Genomic DNA, 22083 nt, shown 5'->3' with positions numbered 1-22083 from the left:
TCACCGAGGTCTGCTTTCAACGCCTGCGTCTGGTCCTCGATCTACGAACTCTCACGACCCACTGAGCCATGGCAGAAATGTCCTCGTCTGAGGCTCCAAGACCACCATGGAAGGAAATTGGACGGACTCGGACCACGTCGGACTCTGCTGAAGACGATGCTTTCGAGCTGCCGGGCTTTGCTGTAGCCAAGAAATGGCAAGGGACAGCAGCCGACAAAAAGGACATGGTCCAACTGGGCAGAGTCCAGGAACTTCGGGTATGTTTTGAATGAATTTACAGTATATGCCTGAGCTCAGTCTCCGAGGCGCTCGGACTGAGCACAATAGAAGTTATTCGTAGAGCACAAAACGAGGTATAGTCATCTATGGATTGCCCCGCTGACACTACTTTTAGCGCAACTTTCAGTTCATGTCAATATTGGGGTTCGGATGCACACTCATTGCAACTTGGGAGGTGCTTCTCACCACCATCAGCTCGGTCCTGACAAATGGTGGGACCGCTGGCGTCATCTGGGGATACGTTGTCGTCGTCTGCGGCTTCTTCTTCGTGTACCTGTCTATCGCAGAAATGACATCCATTGCTCCTACCAGTGGAGGTCAATATCGTAAGTCCTGAGGCGTCCCCTCTCCTGACAGAGACCTGCTTACGCAGCACACATAGATTGGGTATCGGAGTTTGCACCGAAGCCTGCTCAAAAGTTTCTCTCATACCTGGTGGGATGGCTCTGTTTCACCGGCTGGCAATGCGCTATCACAAGCATCACATATCTCGTCGGGACTGTCATCCAAGGATTGATTGTGTTGAATACCCCTAGCTATGTCGCCCAGAGCTGGCATGGAACGCTGCTCGTTATGGCAGTGGCCACCTTCGCCATCATCTTCAACACCGTCTTAGCCAAGAGACTACCCATGGTGGAGGGACTCTTGCTGGTTCTGCACGTACTGGGCCTTTTCGCGATCGTCGTCACCCTATGGGTACTTGCGCCGACTGCGAACGCTCGGGATGTCTTCACACAGTTTACGAACGCAGGAGGCTGGAATTCCGAAGGCACAGCCTTTATGGTTGGCTTGCTGAGTCCGATCGTGTCGTTGATTGGCTTTGACTGCGCAGTGCACATGTGAGTCACCACCAGATGTATCGCATTTGAAAGGGATTCTGACTAGTTCTGAAGGTCGGAAGAGGTGAAAGATGCAGGAAGGACGCTCCCGAAAGCTATGCTGTGGTCCTTCGGCTTCAACAGCGTTCTTGGTCTCCTCATGGCCATAACCATGTGCTTCACTCTTGGCGATGTGGACGACATTCTCAATAGCGCGACTGGGTATCCCTTCATACAGGTCTTCTACAATGTCACTCAGGTAAGCCGACGTTGCAGGACCCGTACAGCGGATGGACATGGTCCTTTACTGACAACATTCAGTCTTCCGCAGGGGCCTCGATTCTCACCGTGATTCTGATACTGACTCTCACCTCGTCCGCCATTGCCGAGATAGCCACCGCGAGTCGACAGTTGTGGTCGTTCGCTCGAGACCGTGGTATGCCCGGGCACAAATGGATTTCACACATCACGCCCGGCTGGAACATACCACTTCATGCCGTTCTCGTGTCGCTCTTGGTAACGTCGCTCCTCTCGCTTATCAACATTGGTTCGTCAGCAGCGCTCAATGCCATCTTGGCTTTGACCACTGTGAGTCTTTTGACCAGCTACATCATCGTCATCGGATGCCTTCTCATCAAGCGGCTCCGTCGCCAACCATTGCCGTGCAGGAGATGGAGTCTAGGGAAGTTCGGAGGCGTGGTCAATGCGATTGCACTGTGCTACCTGCTTGCGATCTACGCCTGGATGTTCTTTCCCGTTGCTACACCTGTTGAAGCAGAGTCGATGAACTGGGCGATTGTCATGTTCGTGGGCATCATGACTATTGCGACAGTGTGGTATCTTGTGGAGGGACATAAGAGCTATGTGCCGCCTGTAGCACTTGTGTCGAGAGACGGCTGGGTGCGATGACGCTCCGTATGGTACAGATATTGTATGGGTACCTATATACCTTATACATCTATACTATCACTGATGCCAACTGTCAAACGACCACGCCGACAAGAGACTCTTGTGCTCCCGCAGTGGGATTGAGATCTCCAGGGTGTTGGTCACTGGCTAACAGCATATCTAGACGCTCGCTTGATATTGGAACCGGATGAATAGGGCCTGTTCGATATTGAACGTACGGAAGTCGAAATTGGTCCACATGATGCGGTGGGATAAAGTTTGATATCTCGTCATGACGACGCGTCTCCACTTTGAAAATCTTCGAACGCGACGAGATGGACCTTCAAACTGGCGTCGAACATGATGACGCCTTTACCACAACGACAACAACAACAAAATATCGTATTAAAATGCCTGCCCGAACCGATGAGCGGCAGCCTCTGTTGAGAGATGATGAACAGTCTCGAGACCAGCCCAATCAGGATCACAGTCGAGAACAAAAGGTCGAATTCGACGAGACCGACTCGGAAAACCCACGACAATGGCCCCTCTTCACCAAGTACGCCGTCGTACTCCAGATAACCATGACGGCCTTCTTTCTGCCGATGGCTTCCAGTGTCTTTGCGCCCGCGAGCGATGTACTGGCAGACGAGTTCGGTGTTTCGAAGCAGCGTGCTTTGCTCAATCAGACCGGATTCGTTTGCATGCTTGGCATAGGCCCTCTCTTTCTGGCACCGATGAGTGAAACCTTTGGCCGGAGAATCATATACATCACCTGCCTCGTCATCTTCACATTACTCCAAATCCCATGCGCATTGTCTCCCAATTTGGCAACCTTTGTGACGTTTCGGACGCTCTCGGGGTTCTTTGGGTCAGTGGGCGTTGGGAATGGCGGTGGCTCCATCGCAGACATGTTTGCTGTTAATGAGAGAGCCAAAGTGCTCGGATTCTACATGATAGCTCCACTTCTGGCGCCCTCGGTTGGTCCTGCTATCGGGGGCGCATTGGTTCATGTCACCAGCTGGCGGGCTCTGGCGTGGCTCATGTTCATACTCGGATGCACGACGACACTTGTATCTTACTTCTTCCTGTATGAAACGCGAGCAACTACCATTCTACAGCAGCGCAAGGCCCAGCTGGAAGAGAAGCACCCCGACACGTCCTGGTATGTCGAAGGCGTGAACCCGCAATCAATACCCGCCAAGATTGCAGGCAATAGCACACGAGCTGTCAAGATCCTGGCTACCCAACCCATCGTACTGATTATGTCGGTGTACCAAGCCCTGATCTTCAGCACAATGTACAGCCTGTACGCATCCTTTGGCACTATATGGGCCGATCCTCCCTACAGATTCGACAAGCGACAGGTGGGCCTTGCTTACTTGGCTCCGGCGTTGGGCTTCATCATCACGGCGTTTGGGATCATTATCCCTTTCATCGACAAAGTGTATGACCAACTGGCTCGCAGGTACAACAATGATGGAACGCCAGAATATCGGCTTCCATTGGCGAACATTGGCGCTGTCCTTCTGCCCATTTCCCTCTTCTGGTTCGGCTGGTCAGTGGAGGAGGGCCTGCACTGGGCTGTTCCGCTGACAGCTATGATCTTCTTTGGAGCAAGTCAGGCTTCAATTTTTAACGCTGTACAGACTTACTATACCGAGGCATACGAAAACAATGCTGCCTCTGCCCTCGCTGCTGGTTCCTTTCTGCGAAGCCAAGTCGGAGGTGTCATTCCGTTGTTCGTGGGCACTCTTTTCCAGACTGTCGGCTATGGGTGGGGCATGAGTGTGTTTGGCTTTATCGCGCTGGCTCTCATGCCAGCGCCGCTCCTGTTTTTCTGGGTTGGCGCACGATTGCGAGAGAGATTTCCATTCCAAGGTTGAAGCACAACGCACACTGTGCGCCTATCGCGGAGAGAAAAAGTCCTGCAGAGAGGACAATCTCGTGGGCGGTGAAAAATGGCACGTAACCGCAATGTTGGACGGGTCTCCCAACGTCCGGGAAAGACATAGCTTAGCGCCATATCTGAGCATTTAGCAGCGATTGAGTATGGCTGGGAGGCAGAGAACATCGAGTCATCAGCATCAAAAGCTGTTTTTGTCTGCCGCGCGAGACGATGTCCTTCATCTCGGCAACAAGGCTGGTCGGTATTCAAACTTGGTAAGATCTCGATTTCTAACCCTATTTGCAACACACTTTAGCCACATGGAGAAGCATATACCAAAATGGATAAACGCCATAGGTCTCCAGCTTCCACTACCTGAGCCACAGTTCGGCTTTACCAAAGGCGGGTGATATGGCGCTCTGCTATGCATCTCTTCTCCTCATTATTTGTGAAGATGCGCAACGCGTGACTTGCAGTGTAGCCCGAGACGTCATGGCTTGCATCTTTTATATCGTGCGAGCCTCTACGACGAGCGCCCCAGGCATTCCGACTCTCACTCGGTCCATCTCATTCAAGGAAGCGAGAGCACGATGTCTGGGAGAACAGCACTTCTGGCGCTGCTGCCAGTTCTGGCATTATGCCAACAGCCACAGTATCCTCCAGCGTTTCCGCCAACACCCATATTGCCATCGAGCTACAGCTATGCGCCCTCTGTGACGCCGAACGTAATGGACAAGACGGCTCCCAATGCCCAAGCAGTATGTCCTGGATACAAAGCCAGCAACGTGGTTGAGAACGCCAAGGGCGTCACGGCAGACCTCAATCTAGCGGGAGCCCCTTGCTCAGCGTACGGCAACGACATTGCACAACTGTCTTTGGTAGTCCAATATCAGAGTGCACAGCGTCTCTCTGTTCGCATGTTTCCCAAGCATTTGACAGCGGAGAACAGTTCCCAATATCTCTTGTCCAAGGACTATACGCCACAACCTGGACAGGACCCCGGTGCAACGAAGAGCAAAAGTGATCTGCTGTTCGAATGGAGCAACGAGCCCAGCTTTCAATTCAAGATCGTCCGCAAAAGCTCGAAGGACGTAATCTTCAACACCTACGGCAGCAAGATTGTGTTTCAAGATCAATTCCTGGAGCTCGCGACGTCCATGGTACCGGATTACAACACATACGGGCTTGCAGCTTACATTCACTCATTCCGCCTGGGGCAGAACTTTACTCAAACTTTCTGGAATGCGTACAACTTGGATAATGATCAGATCATCAACGTGAATGGTCACGATACGCACCCCATGTACTTGGAGACTAGATATGGCAATGGAACGTCCGCATCCCATGGCGTGTATGCTCGTAACGCGCATGGCCAGGACTGGCTGTTGCAGAAGGGCAAATTGACATATCGAACCATTGGTGGCAGCTTCGACCTGTACTTTATCTCCGGTCCTACGCCGACCAAGGTCATCAGCCAGTACCATACACAAATCATTGGCACTCCTGGAATGCAGCCGTACTGGGCGTTGGGCTTCCACCAGGTCAGATGTAAGTGAATCCCTTCCCATCGTCGAAGCATGGAGTTCAGCTCGAACACGGAAATTTTGGCTCAGATAAGCGTGTCCGAAACTCGTACTAATCTGCAATATCAGGGTCATACCAAAACTGGACGAATCTGCAGGATGTCATCGATCTATATGCCGCGCAGAACATTCAGCTGGAATCCGTCATGAGCGATCTCGACTACCTCAAGATGAACCGAGACTTCACCCTCAATCCCGGCCACTACGACCTCGAAGAGGGCCGTCAATTTCTGGCTAGGCTGCACGCCAACGGCCAGCACTGGCTGCCCATCCTCAACGCACAAATCTACGCACCCAACCCACAGAATGCTTCCGACGCGTATGCCACGTATGATCATGGAAAGGAGCTCGATGTATACGTCAAGAACAAGGACAAAGGCACTTACCTTGGAGTCATGTGGGCAGGATTCGCTGCCTTTGTTGACTACACTGCACCCAAAGCTCAGCAGTTCTGGACCCAGGAACTGCAAAATTACTACAAGCTCGTTGAGTTTGACGGCTTTTGGCTCGACGTCAGTGACCCGACTTCGTTCTGCACTGGCAGCTGTGGAACCGGACAGCTCGGTATGAACCCTATTCACGTCCCTTTTGCTCTGCCTGGAGACCCGGACACGGCCCTCGCTGTCGACTACAGGTATCCTGAGGGATTTGAGGTCACCAATGCCACCGAAGCCGCTTCGGCCAGTGCATCAGCTGCATCGCAATCCGCTGCATACCCTACACCAATGGTCACGCCCACCCCAACGGTGGGACGTACCATTGCCACTCCAGGAGTTCGAAACCTCACGTTCCCGCCATATGCCATCAACAACTTCCTGCCCGGACACTCTCTTGTCAAGTCTGTCGTGTCTCCCGACGCTCTCAATGCAGATGGTACCACTCAGTACGAGTTGCACAACCTGTACGGACACTTGAGTGGACGTACCACGTACAATGCCTTGGCCACTTTGTATGACGGGAAACGTCCATTCTATGTTTCCCGCAGCACCTTTGCCGGCTCTGGAGCGTTTGCAGGCCACTGGGGTGGTGACACGAACTCCAAATGGGGAAATATGTACTATGGTATCGCCGAGGCTCTCCAAATGAGCATTGCTGGTAAGTACTATCTTGTTGTTCCGATGTTGATCGCCTGCTAACAACATGTATAGGTATTCCGTACTTTGGTAAGAGGCACGCAGCCCTACTTCGTATCAATAACAAGCTAACAGTAGTGAAGGTGTGGAAACATGTGGATTCAACGGCAATGCCGATATGGAGCTCTGCACTCGCTGGATGCAGCTCAGTGCCTGGTATCCCTTCTACAGGAACCACAACAACCGGAACACGATTGCACAAGAAGCATACATCTGGGCTACGACGGCCGAATCGACCCGAAGGATCATGAACATCCGGTACTCCCTTCTTCCCTACACATACACATTGTTCCACAAGGCAAACACGGCAGGAGAGACTGTCCTGAGGGCTTTGGCGTGGGAGTTCCCCAACGATCCCTCACTCGCTGCCGTCGAGACGCAGTTCATGTCTGGTCCAGCTCTTCTGATCACGCCGGTGCTCGCACCACTGGCCACCACTGTGAATGGTGTCTTCCCCGGTGTCGCCGATGGCACGATCTGGTACGACTGGTACAACCTCACCAAAGTGGACGTCGCTGCTGGCCAGAACAAGACTCTCGACGCTCCTCTGCTGCATCAACCCATTCACATCCGAGGAGGATACATCATCCCGACCCAAAAGGCAGGCAACACGACTGCTACCTCGAGGAAGAATCCCTGGAGTCTCATCGTGGCCCTGGACAAGACTGCAAGTGCCCGGGGTGAGCTCTTCCTAGACGACGGCTTGAGTATCCAGCAAAAGGCGACCAAGACAGTCGCGCTCAACTTCGCGAAGAATAGCTTGTCTACCAAGATCCAAGGATCCTACATGGACGCCAACCCACTCGCCAACGTGACGATTGCCGGCATCAAGACTGCGCCCAAGAGCATCAGCGTCAACTGCGGCGGCAAAAAGAGCTCTTCTTCTGCAAATGTGCAATTCCATCTTCAAGGAGAGGCTCTGTACATCACTGGCCTCGAGAGTGCCACCAAAGGTGGTGTATGGAACAACGAGCTTGTGATTACGCTGCAAAACTAGAAGGAGAGACAAGAAAGCAAAAAGCATTGCCTTTATTTATGCGATGCTTTTCGATCCGATTGTACGTAGTAGACTAAAAAAGTAGACCAGACCAGAAGCTGATGCAGGGGTTTGTGAAAGAGGTGCGCTTATTTGGCTTGTCTTCGGGTGTAGGGTGATAACACAGTCATCCCCAGCTATGATTGGTCAATCTCCCTCTCTCTCATGGTTCTCACACCTATCCTAGTCGAACAGGGGGTGAGGGAAGAACTTGTCCTTCTTCTCTCGCTCTCTCTCTGAGACTCTCTCTCTCCCTCCCACACATGTTGTTCATAATATGTTCTGTATCTGTCACACCCCGTACCTTTTTCTCTTTTCTTGCCACCCCCCTTTTCCCCCAACGCCCTCCTCACCACTAAATCCATCCATTTCACTCCCTCACCCCATCCAACCCCATAACAACCAATAACAAAAACAAAAAGAATTTAAAAAAAAATCAAAAAAAAAATGGGCAACGTAGTCAGCCACGTCATGCGCCACCACCGCGGCAGCACTCTCGCGCGCCGCGAAATCGAAGACGTCCTCAATCGTCTCTCCGTGCTCGCCGAAGTCAAAGCTCGCAACCACCACTCACGAGTCACTTCGCACCCGATTGATGCGGAAATTTTGCCGATTGAAAAAGTCGTGCGCAAGGTCCATTTGGCGCATTGTGGGGTTTCGAGTGGGAATGTCAAAGCTGTGCAGGATGCGATTGAGGAGCATTTTGGGTATTATATGGTTGGGGATGTTGTATGTATGAATTTTTTTTGATCTTTTTTTTTCGTTATTCACTTGGGGGGATTTTTTGTGAGGGGGTTGGGGATGAGGGGGGTTTTCTTTTTTTATTTTTCACTTTATATATAATGGGGTGGGTTGGCATATATATATGTATATATACAATTTTCTTTGAAAGAAAAAGGAAAAAGAAAAGAAAAAAAAATCAATGAATGAATGAACAAATAACTCACCCACACTCTCTTCCTTCCCCCCGCCAAATCTAGGTCGAAGGATTATCCGCCGTCCTCACCGAAACCATCGACCATCTCATGAACACACTCTCCTCCAAAAACAGCAGTGAATTCACCAGCTACGCCATCACCATCGGCAACACGGGCAGCATCGGGCGCATCGACATATACATGTTTTACTACAAATTCGCCAGTCCGCACGTCGCGCGCATGCTGAGTAATTGTCTCATTACTTCCTTGGTGGTGTCCATGGTCGAGCCGTCGAAATTGCGTCTGGATGATGTGAGGGCTTTGGCGAAAGCGCCGTATTCTTCTCCGCTGCCGGGTGAGAGTGAGAGGGAGGCGGATGAGAGGTTGGAGAGGATTGAGAATTTGTTGGTGCAGGTTACGCAGACGGCTTTGGGGAAGGCTTTGCAGAGGTCGGCTTCGGCTTGAGGGTTGGGAGGAGGAGGAGGAGGAGAAGGAAGAAGAAAGACATTTTTTTCTTTTCTCCGAATCGCCTTTTTACATCTCATCTGCTTGCTTGCTTGCTTGCTTGCTTGCCGCTGCAAGTCAAAGCAAAACTTCATTAATCCAAGGCCCCCCTCCTATCGCTACGACGAAAAAAAAAAAAGAAATGCCTTCATCCCGAGAGGATACCATATCGCCACCAAGGTGTGGTCGAAAAGAGAAGAAAGAAAAAAGAAATTTCAGGTAGCCAAGCCCCTCCTCCCAGCGAGTCCCTGGATATTGATCTCCATCATCACATCTCAAGAAACCCGCGGATATGCCCAAAGCCCCTCAGGGATTGACATCCAAAAGAAAGAAAACCCCCCTCCGTGGATACTAGGACTTTAAGGATAGGCTGGGCTGGCTGGCAGTATCCCATCTTACCTACCCAACTGCCATGAAGAAGAAGAAGAAGAAGAAGCACGCGCAGACTATAGAAGTGAACCAATCTGTTGGTCAGTCTGTCAAGGATTAGCCCATTGTGCTCGGAGGAGGGTCAGGCATTCAACAGTCTCTTTCCCCTGCATTCCCATCATGCAGGTCTCTACTTCCTGTGACTACCGCGGTACTCACATCTCCGAAGACTCCTACAACATCTAAGACTAGACTACTACCGATAGGGGGCAAAATCACAATTACTCACTCACATCAAGAAAAGAGAAAGCTTCTAGTAGTAGAGAATGAAGCAAAGAAAAAAGGGTATCATAACCTGCTGCCAAATCTATTACATTAAAATTGAAGCAATGTCTGTCTGGAACCTAGCAGGATTTTCCTTCCCTCCTCCGAGAGAGGAGATGGGAAAAAAACTGCAAAGTCCTCGCAAATACATCGCCCCACTCGCTGCTACCCTATACCACCTCGAGCGAATAGTAGTAGTGTATATATGAAAGAACCAACCAAATAAATTGAAGCAGAACCAAACACACACGTGTGTCCAATAAAGATGCAACTGCGTGTCCCGGCCGGGGTGTTCTACGTTTCAATCGTGGCGTCGATGCAAGAAATATTTCGCTCTTTCCCCCCCCCCTTTCCTTGTGCTGCTGTTTGTAATAAAACTTCTTTAGTGTCGCGTCGCTCTGTGTACCTTGCTCCGCAGCCTGTGGGAACTGCTAAAACTGTACAAGAAATGTGTCCCAAGTGTGTCAACATCTTTTCTGGAACTCCCGTTGCTCACAATGTCGAAGTTTCTCCATTGTGCGAAAATTCAAAAAGGTCTATTGGTGCTAGACGATTCTAAATTTACAAGAAGAAGGCAACGAGGGCGGCAACACCAGCGAAAGCACCGCCAGCGACGTTAGCCACGGCAGCACCAGTGTAGGTGGCTGGCTTGGTGGCAGATGGCATGGCGCCAGTGCCAGCAGGGTAGGTAGGTGCCGGCATGGTGGTGTTGTTGGATGGGTAGTATCTACAGAAGTCAGCAAAGTTCTCTCTCGAGCACGCGCGCGCAGATGGAATGCAACTTACGGAACAGCTGGCTTGGATGGCTCCACTGGGCTCGATGGGCTGGTGTAGGCTGGGGCAGATGGCTCCACTGGGCTGTATGGCACTGGCTTGGATGGCTCAACTGGGCTGTATGGCACAGAGGAGCTGCTGGAGACCCAGGTGGAGCTGGAGACTGGGACAGTGGTGGTGTGGACAGCTGGGATGGTGAGGGTGGTAGCCTTGGTGACGATGTAGGTGCTGGCCTCGTGGGTGAAGGTGGTTGGCTCTGGGCAGTAGGTGGTGAACACAGTCTCGTAGGTCTGGACAGTGGTTGGGTGGACTGGTGCAGTCGTGGTGGGGTAGCTAGGGCGATGTCAGTCACTCATTCGAGTCATTCATACGAGGCTTCGTTCGCGGAGACGTACACTGGAGCGGCAGGGGTGGTCGAGCTCATGTACACTGGTGGGTGCTCCATGGACGAGCTGCTGCTGGCAGTTGGGTAGACTGGAGGGGGGACAACGCTCGAGCTGGTTGGCTTGTAGCTGCGGAGGTGTTAGCGGAGTGTCTCTCTCCCGATCCGTGGTAACACGTGAATACTCACACAGGAGCCTCAGGAGTGGTGCTGGTCTTCACGACGGTCGAGGTGGTCTCGACTGGCATCGGTGGCACCGAGCTGGACGAAGGAGCCTCGTAGGCTGGAGGAGCCGGAGGAGCCTCGTAAGCTGGAGGAGCTGGAGGAGCGCCATACGATGGAGGAGATGGAGGAGCCTGTGCGTTGGGAGAACGGTCAGCTAATCGTTCGAATACGAAGTATTAGGCAGTCCACGAGCCAAACTCACGTATGAGGCAATGGCGGTGCCAGCGAGGCCGAAGATCATGGTGGAGGAACGCATTTTGATTTTGGTTTTTTGGGGTGGTTGTTCTTGGAAAAAGAGTGTGGGTAGTTGGGTATTACTAGGTATGCGAGTTGGCAGGCTTGATTGTGCTGAACGAAAGTGGATGGAGAGCAAACAAGATGAGAGCGTCAAGCGGAGGGTATATAATGGCAACAAGTGGGAGTGAGACTAGTGGCGGACATTATTGTTGACAGCGCGTGTGGTGTCCGTGTTTCAGGGATGCGGTCAATCTCTGAAATTGGATGTCCATCCTGCTGGCCCAACTCGGAAGCTGAGGTTGACAATGCACAGATGCGCTAGACCGGTAGCGGCGGTGCCGTGGTCCACTCGCGTGCCTCATCACCAGTGGCTGCCGTTATTACACCGTGCTTGGCGGGTGAATCGTGCTGATGCAGTCAAATCCTCCGGACTCGTCCCAGCCAGTGAGCATGGCGCTCAATGAACTGGTCCCCAGAGCCGGCGCATGCTGTGCTCATCACACCTTCACCGCGAAACCGCCTCTCTCGCTTCTCTCTCACTGTGTCTGTCTCTCTCTCAGTCTCTTGCTGCCGCGTCCACCTTACGGAGGTAGGACTTGAGAATGTTACGCGACAGGGTCACCATCATCATCGTCATCAGCACGGCGTCTCGCTACCCCTAGAGCTGCATGGACAATTGGAAGATGAGACTGGATTGTGCGACAATCTCCACGTTTGAGGTGATCTCCGGGACGCGAGCTATCAAGGCCAAAGGTCCACTTGGAGACACATAATACGAGCGCCTTCAGCGGGCGCGGCTTCTTGGTTGGTCTTGGAGGGAGGCTCGCAGCAGCAGTGGCCAATGGCGGTAGAGTGGCGGTTTCATGTCCGGCAATCGAGGCCGTGCAAAGAGTCAGTGTGCGTGGCAGGCCTAGCGAGATTAGCCAGGGGAAGTGTGCAAGAAGCAGAGTCAAGAGGGCGCGCGAGGCAGAGGCAGAGGCAGAGCAGAGCAGACTTGCGAATTGCGAAGTGCGAAGTCAAGCTTTTCTCGATTGTGGATACGCGCGGCCGAATCGATAAAACATGCCAGGCGGCAGGCAGTGTTTAGCCGCAAGTCTGCTTCTATTGGTTGCTCGATGAATTCTGTGGGCCCCGCCTCTACCCTCTGGCCTGCTTTTTCGATCGATGCGACCCGAGAGCGCACCATGCATCCCTGATTTGATGTTGCGATATTGTGATATGTGACTGCTATTATATTCCTTCATCACCACCTACTTCCTACTTCCTACGCACTGTATATCCAGGATGTAGAAAAGTAAGTAAAGGTGGAAATGGAAGTGGCAGTGGCAGTGGCAGTGTGAAAGGGAATGAAAAAGGGGAAGTGAAAAAGGGGAGTTCTCCATGATTCATGGAATGATTGGCTGCCTCCCTCTGCGCCTACAGTAGTCCCTCCTAGGAGGTAGTAAGTACCTGATGTACATGTAGGTACTCCGCAGCCACACGACAATACTCTACTGCAGGTACGCGCCCATGATGCTATTCTCGCTGCAGGTACAACTGCGAATGCCCGGCATCATCTCGCCTCGCCCGTGCTTCTTTCAGCCTCAGGTTTGTAGTGCTAACAACCTCCTCCAGGCTCTCTCCTACAAGAAAATTCCCGGTGCGGAATCACGTGGAGGTAGGTAGTCTGAAGTCTCCACCCCCCGGCCATGAATTACCTCCTACTCCACTCCCGTCTTGGAAGTTGGGGCCTTGTGCCAAGCCCGCGCCGCGTCTCAACCACTTCCCTCTCCTCATCATCAATGGATGCTTTTGGCTCTTTTGTAGAGCCTCATCTCTTTCCGAACTGTGTCACTCCTGCAAATAGAACGACAGTAGCCATCTCTCCTGGATGATGAACATTCGCTGCCCCCTCTCCTGCATCATGATGTCTCCTTTTCCTTGTCATCTTCCGCACGTTTGAATTCCATATTCTAGAACTGGGCCATGGAGTTTCAGAGACTCGAGATGCATGATTCCTGCCGTGGCACTGACCTCGTTGCAACCACCGGAGTAGCTGCAAAGGCACATGTCCAAGTCTGGTTCGCCGAACGCCTCTACCAAACTCATCTTCTACTCCATCCCGACTTCCAGTAGTCTTCTACTGAGTTAGGCCAATGCCTTGCAGCCTTCTGGACCCTTCTGGAAAACTCATAGAACTAACTAGGAGGTACCTCATCAACCCGGTCTGCACTTTCCGCCCTCATATCTGCTTCTCACTTGCGAATCCATTTGTGGACCCTTGCAGATATCCTGACCTGACCAGACCAGCACACTAACCCCAGCAATCAACACTCGTACACATACTCAGCAGCAGGCCGTGGTCAGATTCTGCTTCGACCACATCGCCGCTCCCGAACTTCAGCTTCACGAGTCCCTCGCAGCCCACCGCACGCTTGTCGACTTCAACGCGATGACCCGCTCTCCCACGGCGAACCGCTTCTCGCACTTGGTCACCTGCAACTTCGACTTCGACATGGAACAATCTGTCAAACCAGAGCCAGTTGTATATGGCAGCTTGTGCTGAGGTTTCTGCGCATGATTGATTGCATCTGGAGCATATCCTACAATCCCGAATGGAGGACTGAATCGGAACTCGGTACTCTTATCTGAAGATGAGAAAAACAAGGGAGTTTTCGTCACGTTCAAGAGACAGGTAGTGCTGTGAAGACGCCCACTCAAGCATTCTACAGCGCTTGTAAAGAGTGAAGGCAGAAGTGCGAAAATCCCAGGTGTGTCAGGGAGAAGGGAGGAGGGGTAGCCAAGAGTAACACATCTGATACGATTCTCGATCTGAGATTCTGGCTTCAGACTACACGCACTTATTAGCGTCTTGAACTGAGCTTCTTCGAGAGAATGACTATCGGCAGGAGGTAGTGCCCTGCTGTCGTTCTCTTGCGTAAATCACAAATGTTGGCTTCCAGCAGTCGTCCCTCGGCGCGCGCCATCTTGCGAACCAAATCATAGAGGTAGGGAATATCGCAGCGTCAGAACCAGATGTTTCAGCTATGTATTTCCCGATTGCCAGTTCTACTTTTTTATTAGAAGGGAAGAAGGGGTCTCAAGCTCGCGTCTGGTATAAGGTAATGTGCCGGAGGTACTCTATCGTCTTTCTAGAAAACGCCTCGTTTTGGTTTGTTTTAGCAAGCTCCTCCAGAAGGACCCCCTTCGTACCTATTCATGGCATGTCATATCCACGAGGAGACACGTTCCTCATACCTGCACATCCCGTAGGTTCAGTATGTCTGAGAAGCGTCGCAGATGCATATACATATATATATACTCTGCTCCAGATCGGAGACATGTTCGAGATGACGAGGATCGGTTTCATTGTGGAATGGCGGGGAAACATATGTATGACATATACAGGGGGAATTATAAAAGGCGGGAGGGCAAATTTTAAAAGGCGGGAGGACCCTGCTAAGCCAAAGCCTGAGGCTGCAACTTCTGCGTACACAACTCTAATTCCAACGTTACCTACCTCTTTACATGTATACCAATCTTTATAGGTTACAATACATATAGTATATTCTATCTCAATATAGAGTTACTTAATACGACGCTCGCGCGAGCCGTATTAACAGACGCTAAGCTCGACGAGTCTATTAATATACTCCTCGACGAAGAAGATCTATTAGCTAATCTAGTAGCGACTAATACAGTAGCACTAGACGTAGTAGTGCCCGACGTAGTAGCGCTAGATATAGTACCGAGCTAATTAGCGACCGGAGAAAGGTATAGACTTAGCGTAGGTAATAGCGAAGACAGTAGCAATCGCTCTAATTCTAGTAAAGACGACGACAAGGCTAGCGTAGCCGAAACCGAGACGGATAAAGCTATTACGATTACTAATCGCTATTCGATACCTAAACCCTCCTACGAATTCGAGCCCTTCGTATTAGAGTCTACTATTATAAATTACCTTAGGGCTTACGGCCGTCGGTATAGTGTCGTATAGCAAAAGAATAGTAGTACAAGGAAGAATAATACTACTAAGACTATCTAGAAACGCCCTCTTAAGTACGCGAGAGGTAACTGTATAAATAAGCTAGTTAAGAATCGTCTTAGTAGGCTATCGAAGAAGCTAGGTAAGAGGATAGCTAAGCAGAACTGCCGCGTTATAGCGACTATCAGCGCCTTAGACAAGGAAAACCTAGAGAATAAGTAGATATTTAGTCTTAGTAAGTATATTAAGTATAACTATAAGAGCGTAGCCGCGGCCGGCCTACCTTACTACTAACGAGAAGTACGTAGTAACGAGTTTCGTAAGTATCTAGCTAACTGTCGTACGAACGGAGTATTACCTACGGTTATCTATACTCTAGCAAAGGCCTAGTTTATTACTAAAGCCGGCCTTACTAGTATTGCCGCTATACTAGTACTTCGAGATATCTACAATAAGTTTGCGCGGATCTATAGCGATATAATTATTAGTCTAACACTAGTAGACAAGATACTAGAAGTACTAGTTACTAACAACTTCTTCTATAAGGTAGTAACCAACGACGATAACCGACTCCGCGCCCTATTCTTCGCGGATTTACGACTTATCGTACTTTTTAAAGATAACAACTATATATTAATCTTCGATTGTATATACAAGATCTACGCTAGCGGCCTTCTACTTCTCTGCTTTAATATTGTTACTAGACTCGGCGTCGTCCTACTATTAGTATATATCCTTATACCTAACGAGACGTTCGAAGGGTATAAGTAGGTATTCCGTATATTTAAGCGCCTTCTCGAGGCCTACGATATCGACGAACCGGATATTATTATTTATAATCGCGACCGTACGGCTATAAACGCGTTAGAGGCTGTATTTCTAGAGGTAGAATCTATACTATATATATAGTATATAGATACTATAGTCGAGGCGCAGGCCTATAAGATATTCGGCTAGAAGAAGAGCGACGATAGAACGCGTTACGTCGCTAGCGAGCTCGCTGCCGAATTTCTTGTATTGTATAGAACGTATCGCTTTGCTAAAACTAAGCAGCTGTTCGATAATACCTACGTAGCAATACTTATACGTACTACCCGCGACGAGGCTAGCGACAACGAGAACGAGACTAACGACGATACTACTAACGAGACCGCCGAGGCCGCGCAAGACGACGAAGTAGACGATATTGTACGACTAATCGCTATTGATAAGCGCGCTAGCTATAATTAGAGAGATACCTTAATACGCTAGCTTAAGATAATACGCTATCTCGAGAAGTACTAGTAGGTATACAAGGAGAAGTACGTTAAAGCCTAGACTAATAAGATACGCTATTTCGGCTACGATATGTCCTTAGTAGGTAAAGGTATATACGCAGGCCTTAAGAAATAGATAGTAAGTATACGGAATAATATACTTACTCTAATCCTCCGGATAGCTCTATTTTACGACAGTTATATCGACCGTTATACATATACGCTGTCTGTTGTATAGAATACCTCCTCTACGCGATTCGTTAACCGGCTATTCTACTATACTATTAATACTATAATCGACGTTCGAGGGCTAAAGGCTATAGCTATACAGAAGTAGAAGTACGACGAAGAGTAAGAGAAGATTGCCGCTAACCCTAGGTATACCCGTAGCGTGTATACTAGCGTATTTATAAAGACTATAGATTATTAGATATAGCTTGCTCGTACTAACTTAACGGTATTACTTACCTAACCCTATCGCAATTCGGGGACTTCTAGTATATCCTATACGCCGAGTTAGCGACAGCGATAGGAGACGCGCGCAGACTTCTTAAGCCGCCGCCTCGAGTAAGTAGACGTAGCGCTCGTCAAATACGCTCGTACGCTACTATTATAGGCGCCTTAACATTATAGCGTCTACCTACCCTCGTAGAGCGACTCGATCCGAATCGACGTAATACAACGCCGCCTAGCGAAGATAGTCGCAATAGCGAGGATAACAATATACAGCTAGTACGTCGCAATAGCGAGGCCTAGCGGCCGGTTTAGCAACAATCTAGCCGGTACGTAGTAGTAGTAGAGGGTACTATTAGATGCAATTGCGCTAAGGGCTATACTTATAGTAGGTATATATGTCTCGCTATAGGATAGGTATATAGTATACGTTGCAAGCATAAGGTAGGCGGAGAGCTATACGCTAACGTCTATAGAAGCGCTACTACTTAGCGGCTAGCTATAGCGATACTACGAGCAACCCCGATACTACAAGCAACCCCGATACTACGAGCAACTCCGGTACTATAAGCAATACTACTGCTAAGAGCCGAGCTAGCAGTTACAAACAAGTAGTTCGTATAGCTACTATAGCAACAAGCTAATATATTAGCGTAGCTCGCTACGCTCGCTACTAGTTACTATAGAAGAGTACTAGACAGAGTATAAGATAAGGATAGTAGTTACGAGACGGATATAGATATAGATACAGACGACGAGTTCGTATAGCTAGTACGTACGTACGTACGTATTAGTAAGGCACGATTTAGGCCGCTAGGTTAAAGAGTTAACAAGAGGGGTAGATAATTAAGAGTTAAAAGGAATTCTCTAGCCTCTAGTTAGCTAACGCTAGGAATAGTAGCAAAACCTATAGTACGGAGTAGTTTATAAGTTTTGTAAGGGGTTCTAGACTAATAGGGTATTAGACAAGAGAGGGTACTTTAGTTAAGAACACAATACTGTATTATATATCCGATATAGCCTTTTGATAGCTTGTTAGCTTATTGCGACGATTATTCTAAGCCTCCTCTATATTGTTTGTATTACCGTACTATATATTGTTGTTATATTCTATCGCTATCGGGCAAAGTTGCAATTTAGGTTGTATATGCAGAAGTTGCAGCCTTAGGCTTTGGCTTAGTAGGGTCCTCCCGCCTTTTAAAATTTACCCTCCCGCCTTTTATAAATGCCTATATACAGGTATAACATAGAAGAGATATAACATCTGCTGAGATTCTGTAGGATGTTTTGTTACCGCATTGCTAAGCTATACATAAAGTAACACATACCTAATACTACTACGTCGATACTGTACTATATATACAGGATATCTTTAATACAAAGTTACCGATCTTCTTCTAAACAACTATATATACTATCTCGCTTTTGCTGCCTACTCGACAACTACGGCATACGTCTTATACTCGACTACGTTCAGAATCCTACTAGGGAAGCGCAAGACTGATCGCTCTAGCTATATATATCCCCCCTTTGTACCTCTCCTCCGCCTTTTCCCATAATAGCCAGATGCCAATAGTCTTTTTCTCACTACTCACTTTCCACGTCTCTTCACACCGGGCCTAGCTGTAAGTCGGCGATATATATAACGGTAATCAGGCTTCTCTATGAGATTTGTCTGGGAAGTAGACGTTCTAAGGACTGACCCCATTTCCACAATGCTACCATCGCGATCCAAGGGCTATCATGATAGCAGGTAAATCGCCAGCCGCGGGGTTGAAAGTCTCGGATGATGTCGATCGACATCGAACACGCACGCCTGTGCGCTTCCACGAATGGACTCGTTGATTTCCCAGCGACCTGAAGCTATGGCTCTGACACATCACATGGTCGTCGAAGGAAAAGAACTTGGGGCTTAATCACTTTGCTTCGCGGGGGAGTTGGGATGATCGTCGATTTGGAACAAGAGCCAATACGCAGTCGGACGCTTCTTAGTCTTCAGGTCAATACCAAGACAAGGCTTGGGATCAAATACAATCGTGATGTCTTTGATACATTTCCAGCCGAGTGATGACTTGTGGTCGCTCAAGAACCTCGCAATGCCGCCGCCATTTGCGGTTCCGAGGAGGGCGAAAAAGGAAGGGCTTTCGGATTCGACAGGCTCGCCGGGGAATGCTAGCGTCTGGGAAACTTCTGTTGATTGGATCCCCATCTCGCGGATAACGATGTTTATGATATCGTTGTCCGCTCTATTATTGATCTTGCCACTGACAATCAAGCTCAATTTAGTCATTCCGGCGACGTCGTTCTGTTCAGCAAGGCATTGTTGATGGACGAGAAAAGTGACATCAGACCAATGCTCTAGATCTGGTATCTTCTTGCCGCTCATTCGAGCTCTGGGACTGTGGTTGTCCATCGAAAAGATGACATAGGGACTTGCTGAGTGCCATCCTCGATACGCGGCACCAGTGCCGGCGTGCAGGCTGTCTACCTTCGTGATCTTGCTCTGCTGTATCTGGAAATGTTTGGCGATAGCATCGAAGACATCGCTTTCCAACTCCCAGCTTTGGTCGAGGAGAAGAGTGGACTTCCAGCCATTGTTGGCTAGGTCGCTATACGCGGCGAAGGAAGACATTTCTATACCTGTAGGAGGTGAATCGAGGAGCGCGTGTCGTAATCGGCCCTTCTGGATGGCTTCGTTCCATTCACCAGCGCCTGGGGTTCCTGGAGACAGTGTTATGTTCTCACTCGAACGGGGAGAAGCAGCAGAAGCTGGAAATTTCAGGAACATGAAGCTGGTGAGCCTCACAGTGAGCGACATGCTCGTCAAGTACATGGAGTGCTCGAGAAGGGCTCAGTATCGCTCTTGACATGACAGATTTCGTGCCTTCTGAGGTAGGAAATGTTGTATGCTCTTGCTGACACGACAACTCGTGCTTACAGAGAAGGTAACCTCGCCCCAGGAAAGCAGTTGATCCCAAGATCTTGACGATCCATCATGGGGTTTGTGCGCACGTTGCTCGCAGGTATACGTACCAAGTTTGACAACCTGTGAGCATGTCACAAGATCAATAACCGACCATTCCTTCAATTGAGCATGATCTGCCCGTCGTACATATCTGAGACAATATAGTGTACAAATGACGACACCGCAGTCTTAAACTTAGCAGACGATATTCTCCACGAGCAGGAAACAGGTACCTGCAATGTAATGCAATCCTTCGTGGCTGAAATGGAGGACCTGGATTGTCCAGCAAGAGTCGGGAGAGTGCGATTCTCAGAATACTCGAAGCGCGAGCCGCAGGTTCATTGCCAGACACAAATTCATCCATATCAATGATATGATCACGAAAAAGAAGACCAAGAGGACATCCCAAACGTTGTTTTGCTTCTGCACAGGAGCCAGTGATTCTTCACAGCTGATACACAGTCCCAATGGGAAGCATCCTCTTGCTTTGTATCGGCTTAGCAACGATCTGTTTGTTGCATTTGCTCAGTCGAACTCAGGCGCGGTCGTGATGCAAGCATGTACTCAGGATAGAGCTGGAAACGTCTGATATCTTGGACCAGCTCAAATGCGTAGTCGCACAGCGCCAATTTCCGGCTCGTGGGCATGTTTTGGGTGAGAGCAATAAACTCAGATCGTGCGCAATGTGGCTCTATCGCTATCCTGAACAGTCGACAGTGCAAGCGCAATGAGTCTGCGCTGGTGACTTAGCATCAGAGATGATCGGGCGAGCTTGGTAACATGACCGGGGGCGTGGGGACCAGGATTCCAGGCTTAAAGAGGAAGAAAAAGAGACAGGGAGAGACAAGAGTACTCGTTTCGCAGTCCAAGCAGCATGTGAGCCGTGAGATAGCTTCATTCCTTATCACTGACATCGTAGGACGATGGTGTCGACTGAGACGACCGGAGAGAGCTACCGGAAGCCTCTCTGAAAAACGAAGGGACCAGTCAATGTGGTACTCTCGGAGGACGAGCCCGCAGACGGGATACGATTCGTCTCCTGCTCGGTTTCATCTGAAAGTCCATGCAGGAAGAAGATGCATTTCCAGGCTCTATGCTGTGGACCGGTGGTCGATCCGCACACTGACATGCACCTGGCATATATCAAGACGTCTGTATAGCGCACCCGGACCTAGACGTATCCATTGTAAGGCAGAGGGGAAACCCAGACATATCCATTGTAAGGCAGAGGGGAAACCCAGACATATCCTTTTTCGTAGAGTAGAGATTAAAACCATTTCCAGAACAAATCCATCACTTCTTCTCCCTCGTCCCAGCTCCTACGTCCCTCGCCTCCTTCTCTGCCTGATACTTCTTCTTGTCGATCTCCGCCAACTCCTGCATCTTCTCCAACACACTCGTCTTCAAATCGCCGACCCCATCCTTCCGAGCCAAAACCTCCGCCATCCAAGCCTCAATCTCCTTGTCAGCTTCTGTCTCTCCTCCGTAAACATCATACCCGACTCCAGCTCGGACCCAATCGCGAAGATCCTCTACATCGCCAATATTATTCCATTTCATGAACAACCCTGTCCCGGCCATAAAGACCGAAAAGACCGAAAGAGTAGCCAGACCGAGAGCTTCGGCTGCATCGAGGCCGCCTTCAACTTTGGGAGGTATGTTGGAGGGAGTGAACGTGGGGAGGGAGAGCTGGGTTTTCGCGGTGCCCGTTCCGGAAGGGGAGGGAATGGGAGTCTTGATCATTTGCGGATAGGCAGCAATGTGTTTTCGCGCGAGGGAACGGCGTGTTACGAGGGCGCTGAGGAGGGTGAAGGCGAGGCCGCCGTAGAGGAGCGCATCTTGGCGGAGTTGACGGGTGGACGATGAGGCGCGCTCGGTGAAGCGAGGTGCGAGAGGACTTTTTTGTGCTGACGGACTTGTGGTGTCTTCTGCTTTGGTCGGATTCGATGTTGTTGTTGTTGGTGATGGTACACTTGATGGTGTGGATTGTGAGTGACGAATGTCACCAGGAGCGAAGTATTTGTCCCACCACGACATCCATGCGGTCTGCTGTAGAGTAAGTGTATTGTGCGGTATAGGCAGAATATT

The 22083-nt window shown here is 49.9% G+C and overlaps 8 protein-coding genes across 8 annotated transcripts; 5 read left to right on the top strand and 3 right to left on the bottom strand.

The window, feature by feature from the left end:
• Positions 1–77: 77 nt before the first annotated feature.
• SEPMUDRAFT_74857 (GABA permease) lies at positions 78–2531 on the top strand (the record flags this gene model as incomplete). The annotated part of the gene is made up of 5 exons (XM_016910082.1): positions 78–257; positions 395–605; positions 662–1118; positions 1173–1356; positions 1419–2531. 5 exons carry the CDS (start codon positions 78–80, stop codon positions 2004–2006), a joined length of 1620 nt encoding a protein of 539 aa, XP_016756237.1. The 3' UTR covers positions 2007–2531.
• Positions 83–4253, top strand: SEPMUDRAFT_159633 (membrane transporter). Its single transcript, XM_016907860.1, has 5 exons — positions 83–257; positions 395–605; positions 662–1118; positions 1173–1356; positions 1419–4253. Exon 5 carries the CDS (start codon positions 2321–2323, stop codon positions 3869–3871), a length of 1551 nt encoding a protein of 516 aa, XP_016756236.1. The 5' UTR covers positions 83–257; positions 395–605; positions 662–1118; positions 1173–1356; positions 1419–2320; the 3' UTR covers positions 3872–4253.
• Positions 4254–4429: 176 nt separating this feature from the next.
• Positions 4430–7914, top strand: SEPMUDRAFT_152395 (glycoside hydrolase family 31 protein). Its single transcript, XM_016907421.1, has 4 exons — positions 4430–5421; positions 5526–6551; positions 6605–6619; positions 6673–7914. The coding sequence occupies exons 1-4, from the start codon at positions 4464–4466 to the stop codon at positions 7584–7586; spliced, it is 2913 nt and encodes a 970-aa protein (XP_016756235.1). The 5' UTR covers positions 4430–4463; the 3' UTR covers positions 7587–7914.
• Positions 7915–8072: 158 nt separating this feature from the next.
• On the top strand, positions 8073–9007 carry SEPMUDRAFT_159631 (uncharacterized protein; the record flags this gene model as incomplete). Its single annotated transcript, XM_016907859.1, has 2 exons — positions 8073–8354; positions 8606–9007. The coding sequence occupies 2 exons, from the start codon at positions 8073–8075 to the stop codon at positions 9005–9007; spliced, it is 684 nt and encodes a 227-aa protein (XP_016756234.1).
• Positions 9008–9758: 751 nt separating this feature from the next.
• SEPMUDRAFT_152394 (uncharacterized protein) lies at positions 9759–12277 on the bottom strand. The gene is made up of 5 exons (XM_016907420.1): positions 11323–12277; positions 11085–11251; positions 10909–11025; positions 10526–10846; positions 9759–10466 (listed from the first exon to the last, which is right to left on the bottom strand). Exons 1-5 carry the CDS (start codon positions 11374–11376, stop codon positions 10301–10303), a joined length of 825 nt encoding a protein of 274 aa, XP_016756233.1. The 5' UTR covers positions 11377–12277; the 3' UTR covers positions 9759–10300.
• Positions 12278–13265: 988 nt separating this feature from the next.
• SEPMUDRAFT_152393 (uncharacterized protein) lies at positions 13266–14289 on the top strand. The gene is made up of 2 exons (XM_016907419.1): positions 13266–13561; positions 13647–14289. The coding sequence occupies exons 1-2, from the start codon at positions 13493–13495 to the stop codon at positions 13986–13988; spliced, it is 411 nt and encodes a 136-aa protein (XP_016756232.1). The 5' UTR covers positions 13266–13492; the 3' UTR covers positions 13989–14289.
• A 4650-nt stretch (positions 14290–18939) lies between these two features.
• SEPMUDRAFT_152392 (uncharacterized protein) lies at positions 18940–21891 on the bottom strand (the record flags this gene model as incomplete). The annotated part of the gene is made up of 1 exon (XM_016907418.1): positions 18940–21891. The coding sequence occupies exon 1, from the start codon at positions 19861–19863 to the stop codon at positions 18943–18945; it is 921 nt and encodes a 306-aa protein (XP_016756231.1). The 5' UTR covers positions 19864–21891.
• SEPMUDRAFT_54940 (uncharacterized protein) lies at positions 21289–22032 on the bottom strand (the record flags this gene model as incomplete). Its single annotated transcript, XM_016909321.1, has 1 exon — positions 21289–22032. One exon carries the CDS (start codon positions 22030–22032, stop codon positions 21289–21291), a length of 744 nt encoding a protein of 247 aa, XP_016756230.1.
• Between the last annotated feature and the right edge of the window lie 51 nt (positions 22033–22083).

Source organism: Sphaerulina musiva, assembly GCF_000320565.1.
Source record: "Sphaerulina musiva SO2202 unplaced genomic scaffold SEPMUscaffold_13, whole genome shotgun sequence".
Lineage (NCBI taxonomy): Eukaryota > Fungi > Ascomycota > Dothideomycetes > Mycosphaerellales > Mycosphaerellaceae > Sphaerulina > Sphaerulina musiva.
Note: the sequence above shows the minus strand (reverse complement) of the source record. Positions and strands in the feature narration are given on the sequence as shown.

What these genes read in the sequence shown, in the direction of transcription:
- SEPMUDRAFT_152393 (XM_016907419.1), top strand. Translation starts at nt 13,493, where the DNA reads ATGCCTTGCAGCCTTCTGGACCCTTCTGGAAAACTCATAGAACTAACT. An exon ending in GGAGGTACCTCATCAACCCG is followed by an intron (nt 13,562 to 13,646) that starts GTCTGCACTTTC and finishes TGACCAGACCAG; the next exon opens with CACACTAACCCCAGCAATCA.
- SEPMUDRAFT_152394 (XM_016907420.1), bottom strand. Translation starts at nt 11,376, where the DNA reads ATGCGTTCCTCCACCATGATCTTCGGCCTCGCTGGCACCGCCATTGCC. An exon ending in ACCACCCCTGCCGCTCCAGT is followed by an intron (nt 10,847 to 10,908) that starts GTACGTCTCCGC and finishes ACATCGCCCTAG; the next exon opens with CTACCCCACCACGACTGCAC. An exon ending in CCATCCAAGCCAGCTGTTCC is followed by an intron (nt 10,467 to 10,525) that starts GTAAGTTGCATT and finishes TGACTTCTGTAG; the next exon opens with ATACTACCCATCCAACAACA.
- SEPMUDRAFT_159633 (XM_016907860.1), top strand. Translation starts at nt 2,321, where the DNA reads ATGGACCTTCAAACTGGCGTCGAACATGATGACGCCTTTACCACAACG.
- SEPMUDRAFT_152395 (XM_016907421.1), top strand. Translation starts at nt 4,464, where the DNA reads ATGTCTGGGAGAACAGCACTTCTGGCGCTGCTGCCAGTTCTGGCATTA. An exon ending in GGGCTTCCACCAGGTCAGAT is followed by an intron (nt 5,422 to 5,525) that starts GTAAGTGAATCC and finishes CTGCAATATCAG; the next exon opens with GGTCATACCAAAACTGGACG.